The 7,498-nt window shown below is 45.8% G+C and overlaps 1 protein-coding gene across 2 annotated transcripts; it reads left to right on the plus strand.

Annotated features, from left to right (window-relative positions):
* Nucleotides 1–277: 277 nt before the first annotated feature.
* Nucleotides 278–6,725, plus strand: MRO (maestro; the record flags this gene model as incomplete). Of its 2 annotated transcripts, XM_084887436.1 has the most annotated exons (6): nt 278–376; nt 2,266–2,412; nt 3,566–3,748; nt 4,101–4,256; nt 5,136–5,243; nt 5,586–6,725. In XM_084887436.1, 6 exons carry the CDS (start codon nt 278–280, stop codon nt 5,637–5,639), a joined length of 747 nt encoding a protein of 248 aa, XP_084743562.1. The 2 variants fall into 2 exon arrangements, with proteins under 2 accessions (XP_084743562.1, XP_084743563.1); XM_084887437.1 differs by lacking the exon at nt 4,101–4,256 and having other exon boundaries at nt 5,586–5,639.
* Between the last annotated feature and the right edge of the window lie 773 nt (nt 6,726–7,498).

The raw sequence follows: 7,498 nt of genomic DNA on the forward strand, positions 1-7,498 counted from the left end.
TGATTCTGATACTACAAGACTGTGGGAATCAGGGCAGATGGTCTTGAACCCTGTTCTGTGATTTCCCCCTGAGCTGCCTCAGATTGCTCTTTATCATTTTATGTGACTGTTTAATCTCTTCACCAAGGTACAATTTCCTAAGGACAGGCCTCAGGGATGTTGCTTCCTTATATTCTTACCTGATACAGCACTTTGTAAGATGATACTTGTTGATGATAAGGCTTCGAAGAATGTTAGTGGCTCATATAATAATTTTTTTTTTTTTTTTTTTAGTTCCATGGACCAAATACAGAGAAGGATCCCGGGCCAGCCCCTTTCTATGCCCACCACCCAGCCCAAGAAGAAAAGGACTCCAATGATGTCTTTCTTTTCCAAGGTTGGAAACAAAATATTGTGAACGAATGTCCCTTCCCAGCAGCCACTGTGTACTCTGTGTGCTGGCCTGGTCTGCATGAGTCCAGCTGGCTCCACTGAGCTTCCTTCTTCTGAAAAATGTCTGATGATACTTCTTTAAACACGGACAGAATGTTTATAGCATCACAAGATGAGTTGAGATGAGTTTAGTTTGCTATGAAATCTATATATATAAAAGCCTAAGTGACGGTTAGAACTGGTCGACCAAATGACCGGTCAACTGGTCACTGTGATGTGCACCGATCATCAGAGAGCAGACGCTCAACGCTCCCATAGCCAACCTCCCACGGTCCCTCCCCCTGGGATAGGTGCTGATTGGGACTGGGCAATTCGGCCCTGATGGCCCCAATCGCCGGCCAGCCCGATGGACTCCACCCACCCATGCACAAAGCCGGGCACTGGGCCTCTAGTTAACAATAAAAATATAGACTGAAAAATGAATATTCAGAGATAATGATGAGACATGATAATCACCCAAACACCAAATAAGGATGTTGATCCCATGTCCAGGTCCCCACCCCAGTCCATTACTAAGGATGGTGAAGAGGTGGCTTTTTCTTGGTCTCATCTGCATCTTGCATCGACTTGGTTCTGACTGCAGGACATGTTGCCATGTCCTATGTTGTGCAGAACCCCAGGGCCTTCCTGGTCTCAGGGCTCATATGCTCACTGCAGAGATAACCCACCTCTTGACCCACAATCACGTCAAGTTTAGTCCTTGATGTACAGGTTTCTGCACTGGGCACAAAGCGTTGCCCAATTCCTCATTTCTCTGAATTTGTTTTCTTGATTGTAAATTGCTCAGATGCATGCATTCTGGGGTGGGACATCCTGCAGGTGCCCCGAAACGTTTGTAGATGTGCTTTTCTGTTACATCAAAGGCTGTTGAGTTGAGTAACATGAGTACTGAGCATCGACCTTGGATTTAGCCATATTGGGGCCTGGGGAAGGGAGGCCATCAACCTGACTGCAGAAGGTTCAAGGCAGAATGGAGAGGAAGTGGAGAAAGCAAGTATAGGCATGTCTTTCAAGGTGTTTAGCTACAAAATAGAGCAGAAAAAAAAAATGGCAGAGGAGACAAAAGAGTCCAGGAAGCTCTTTTTTTCTGAGATAGGAGGTATATGGAGAACCTAGTCCTGCCAAAGGGCTCCCTATTCTCAGCTCATGCCAACGCTTCCCCATCCCCCTTTCTTTTTAGTTCTATCAAACCCTCCACTGGCCTAGAGCCCCTCTGTTCTCAATTCCCCCAAACCATCATCAACACCAGTTCTGCATTTAAAAAATATATATTTTATTTATTTCAGGGAGGAAGAGAGAGGTAGAAAGAGATATAAAAATCAATGATGAGAGAATGATTAATCAGTTGCCTCCTGCATGCCCCTTACTGGGAATCTAGCCTGTAACCGGGCATGTGCCCTGACCGGGAATCGAACCATGACCTCCTGGTTCATAGGTCAACACTCATTTACTGAGTCACACCGCATTATTTTTTTACTCCCTTCTCCCCCGCCCCCATCAATTTCTTCATTATGTAGAATAGATCAAACTACATAAATATAGAGGGTGGGGCAAGAGTAAGTTTAGTATAGTTGTGAGTATACGAAACAGTTCATTCTTGTATTGTTATTTATTAATTATTGCTATTCTTTTCATTACAAACAACTATAAACCTACTTTGCTCCCAACTGTGAGAGCAAAGTATTTCTAGCAAAAAAAGTCAGGTGTCTTTTCAGATGAAGAAAGAATGTGTAAAATTGAGCTGGCAACACAGGATTTTCTCTAGAAGAAGGGGTTGGGGTTGGATATGACTCTGAACACTCCCGAATCGATACATTTTGACTCACTTCCCAGATCTCTTGGAAACTGAGGTTCCAGAAGAGGGAGCATTTGAAGAATGTGCTTTACATCTTGGCAGAAAGAGCCCGGGACCCCAGTGCTAAAAAGCGTCGCATGGCAGTGAGAGGCCTGGGAACCATGGCCCGTGAGAACCCCGACAAGGTAGGAAGGGAAGGTGGCCGGGAGTCCCCAGGACTGGGATATGGTCGCTCAGGTACTAGTTACTACTGCTGTGTAACAGATCACCACAGGGATAGCATTGATTAGCTTGCCATTTCCTTGGGTCAGGGTCCAGGCACAGCTTAGCTGGGTCCTCTGTCCAGGGTCTTGCAAGGCTGCAATCAAGATGTGGGCCAGATTACATTCCTTTCAGAAGCTGGGGGTCCTCTTCCTAGCTTTTAGGGTCATTGGGAGAATTCAGTTCCTCCCAGTTGTAGGACAAAGGTCCCTGCTTCTTTGGTGGCTGTCAGTAGGGGGCCACCCTTAGTTCCTAGAGGTGCCCACTCATATCAAGGTAGCTTACTTCTTCAAGGCCAGCAAAGTCTCTGCTAAAAAGGAGTCTTATGTAATGTAAGTAACCATGGGAATGACATCCTATGAGTGTTGTCATCCTATAGAATAAAGAGCTAATATGCTAATTAGACTGGATGGTGGAACGACCTTCCAAAATGACCTGGAATGACCAGAGGGCAGGGGATGGGCCCTCGAGGCAGCCAGGGCTGCAAGGGCCAAGTTCCTGGCAAGAATTTCATGCATCGGGCCTCTAGTATTCAATAATAGCCTAGAAGCAAGTTCCTGCCATACTCAGGGGAAAGACATATGCATTTGGGGTCAGCACATCTCAGTATTCTCAGCCTTGGGAAGGAGGTGCAGGCAGGATTCGCACATTGCTGGACATCACCATTTAGTAAATTCAAATTGTTTTCTAATAATTTGTTCTTGTTTAGCGTCTCTTCTTTTAGCATCTGTCAACGTCAGTGACCATTTCATCTTGTCCCCAGTATGCCTCAGAAACCTAGATTATCCAGTCCAACCCCCTTCTTGACACTCTCTGCCTACCCTCATCCACCCATGGGCCACACTCCAGATCACTGTGTTCTTCTTCTAAGACTGACTTGGGCTCTTGGGATGGGTGAATGGAAGCATTTTGTTTTGTTTTGTTTTGTTTTCGAAACATTTTTATTTTATATCCTGAAGAAAACCATAATCTCCTAGTCAAGTCCTAGGTTATTGGACAATAAGAAGTGGAGTTGCTTTTCAATGCACGAGGAGCAATTCCTAATTGCTACTCATGCTATTTAAACTTTGCTCACAGGTGAGAAAGTATAAGAAAATTGTCCTAGACCTGCTGGTGCGTGGATTGTATGATCCCATGAGTGCTGAAGTCATTCACGAGAGCCTGAAGACTCTGACCATCATCCTGGGCAAGATCCAAGGGAAAGGCTTGGGCTCCTTCATCATAGACATCACTCTTCAGACCAGGATGCTACTAGATGACGTAAGTGATATGACACAGGAAAACCAAATTGAGGCTGAAAATGTGAGGCCAGGGTGTTGCTCAGGGAACAAGATCTCTACATCAATCAGTAATGAAAAAAACAAAAACAAAAAACAAAACACTGGGAAGCTGGGAGTAGTAGTATTAGTGATCCCCAGTCCATCCTCTTTCTTGTCCGCTGGTGAAGAGGTTCTGTGAAGACTCAGGCCCTCGCCACCTCACCCCACCCCAGCCAGCCAGCGCTTACGGACTGGATCTGACGGCCCCCCCTAACATGCTGTGATTTTCTCAGGTGCGGTTGCCTTTCCCTACTGACCTGGTTTTTGTTGTTTTGCTCACGGGGAACCCGCAGGAGAATGACAGCCTGAGATACTCAGCCTTTGTCTTGTTTGGGCAATTGCCTGCCTTTGCTGGGCGGAAGTGGAAGAAGTTTTTCACCAATCAAGTTAGGCAGACCCGAGATTCCCTCCTGATCCATTTACAGGACAGAAATCCCCAGGTTGCCAAGGTAAGTCCGTGACTCTCCGATAAACCACAAAAAATCTCGTGCCTTTCCTCCAGGGAGTCCTGAGGCACCAGCCTCTCAGCTCCGGCCAGCTCAGTGACAAACACTGAGCAGCCCATCCACGTGAATCCTGGGAAAAGTGTCTCCTCTGCGTGTAACCTCTCTCTGAGTGTCTTCTTTTCCGCGTGCTCCTTCCCCATTGCCCCCTCCCTGCACCCCACAATGCGAGATGAGTTCAGGGTAATGCAGGTGGGGCAGAAAGGCTCAGGGTTAAGTCACGGGGCAGTCCACATGAGGAGACATTTATTCATGCCTGCTAGCTTTTGTCACTGCACCTCGTATAGACGTCCTACCTCTGGCTTCGCAATGTGTCCTAATAGCATTGGATCAGCCGCAGGGAGGCTCTGGAGTGGGATAGGGTGAGTGTGTCAAAACCACTGGGAGCAAAGGGTCCCACAAAACCACTGAGAGAGAGAGAGAGAGAGAGAGAGAGAGAGAGAGAGAGAGAGAGAGAATTTAGAAATCCAGTACCATTTATGATGGGACAATAACAAAGGCTGTGGTAAACTACAAAGCTGTCCTTCCCACCAGCCCCACATTATAGACATGGTCGTTTCATAAGCACAAATCCTTTAAAGTTCAAGGTTTCAAACTTCCTGGAAGTCACTTTCACACTCTCAGGGGCCCCCAGACCCAACTGGGTGCAATCCTCTCCCTCGGTTGGGATTATAGAATTCTCTAGTAAAGTATAAGATTGTCTCACCATGATGCTATAGGCCTAAAACCAATACAGAATAACATTGCATGTACACTGGAATGGAAAAGGTAAAGAGGAATTCCCCAATATTTTTGGCAATGAGGTGGGAATCGTATCTTTCTCAGGCTTGCAAAGCCACATTCCGAGCCTGTTCTCCGTATCTGAGGCAGAGGAAGGAGCGCAGCTTCCAGAGTGAGGACGATCGGAGGAACCCCAAGCTCTGCCGGCAGCTGGTGAGTGAGTTCGGGCAGGAGAGAAGCCTCCCACAGGCCTCTGTGCACTTGGGCCACACCAGGAGTTTGCCCCCCATCAGGGACTCCCATTCCGATTGTAATTAACCCATCATGCAGTGTAAGTGACAAGACGCCTGGAAAATTAGGCACAAGATACGTTGGCGGTTCCAGTCCAGGTCCTTCGATGGACATGGGCCATGATGCCTCGAGAATCTGAAGGTCATTTTGTGCCCATAGTCTGCCCGGGATGACGGCCTACTCATTGTGTGTGTGTGTGTGTGTGTGTGTCAGCGGTGGGGTTGGTAACGCTCTCCCTCACGTACCTTTGCTGATTTCTTTCAGAGCCTCTACCATCCAGAGCTCCTGCAGTACTTCTACGCAAATAAAATTCTGTAAATGCAGAGCCGAGGGGAAATGCTTCCTGTGAGCAGATTGCAGGAGGGCTGATGGCTCCCTCTCCTAACTCTTCAGATGCTCTGTCTGCTTCTGGCAATGGCGATAGGAAAGGGGGTATTGGGAGAGCAGCTGTGGCAAAAGGAATACTGGGGTATGGTATGATTATACCCGCAGCAAAGCTGAATGGTTTTCCCATGTCCGTTTCTCCCCATGCAAGTCTGATGAGCACCATACTTACTTTGATGCATTTAAAGTCTATGTTGATTCAGTGCTTATTTCTCAGCTTTTTCCTTAAGTTCAATGCTATCACATCATCTTTTTTCCCCTTTTTAAAAAAAATTTTTTTTTTATTGATTTCAGAGAGGAAGGAAGAGGGAGAGAGAGACAAAACATTCATGATGCGAGAGAGTCGTTGATCGGCTCCCTCCTGCACGCCCCGCACTGGGGACTGAGCCTCAAGCTGGGCATGTGCCCTGACTGGGAATTGAGCTGTGAGCTCCTGGTTCATAGGTTGATGCTCAACTACTGAGCACATCATCTATTTTTAATTTTATTTCAATTTCTGAGGCTCAGAAGAATAAGGATTATTTTAAGTGTTTTTTAAAATCTGCTATTGATACTTGGCTATTTGCTAATGACATCTTTTCTTGGTAAGACCTGCTTACAGCCGGTCAAGGCACCGAGAGGGTGGTTTGGAGGAGTATCTTTAGCTTCTCAGAGTCTCCAACAGTCATTGCCTCCAATGTCATTCCAAACAAGAATTAATAAAGGGAAAACAATCTATAAAGCATGCGTTGTAAAACCTCAGGCTGATGGTAAAATATGGAATACTAAGTAACACTTATTGAGTATATTTATGCTAAATGCTGTGCGAGTAGTATTTAATACAACAGCACTATGGGAAAGGTACTGTGATTATCCTCATTTTATAGATAGAAAAACAAGGCGTAGGGAAATCAAGTAACTTCCCCAAGATGAGCCAGGAAACGATGGAGCCAGAACTCAAACGCATACCGCCTGACTTTTGGAGCCACCACCTTGCGGTACCGCCTTCCTAGGGAATAATTGATGGATCGTTAGAAATGTAAAAAAGAAAATAAAAGTAAAAAGAAAAACTCCTCATCTCCTGCTCTTCTCTTTAACTCACTTAACGGTTGCTTTTTTATGTACTAAGAATACATTTTTATTAATTTAATTTGTGAGCTAAGCATATATTCTTTTTTTTATTAATTATCTATTAACTATTATGTCAATTTTTGGTTGGTTGATCCTAGTTCCATGAGAATTCACAGCACTTCTTACAAAAGGTTTCAAGAAAATTCTTAGTCCCTCCCACCTCCCCTCCAACCAGATTGCGCCCAGAGCTTCCCCTATAGAAATTCTGTTATTAACACTGAACTTGGCATTCAGGGCACACTCTGGACTGTGTCCATTTTAAAATTGGAAACACAAGAGGGTCATAAATGCTACAGAGGGACCTTGACATCATCCTTAGAACCAGGAACTCAATTTTCTGCCCCAGCTCTCCGGAGACAGGACCGTGTAACACAGATGAGGGGTGAGGCGTGTCCCAGGAGAGAGAAGGATGACAGAAGAGGTAGCCGGAGGCAAGTATGGATGGGTTTTCTTTCTTCTTATTTTTGCAGCTGGGGGCCCCCAGGTATAAATCTGGCTCTGCCACTTACCAGTGTGACTTTGGGTAAGCCTCAGTTTGCTGATCTGTGAAATGGGCATAATAACCCATCTCATAGATTCGCTGTGCTACAAGAATTCAATTAGATAACACTGAACTCTTGGCACAGTACTTGGCACGTGGAAGGTGCTCAGGAAGTGTTAGTGTTGCTCCTGACCTCCAATAG

Source organism: Pipistrellus hanaki (genome assembly GCF_964339955.1).
Source record: "Pipistrellus hanaki genome assembly, chromosome: 6".
Lineage (NCBI taxonomy): Eukaryota > Metazoa > Chordata > Mammalia > Chiroptera > Vespertilionidae > Pipistrellus > Pipistrellus hanaki.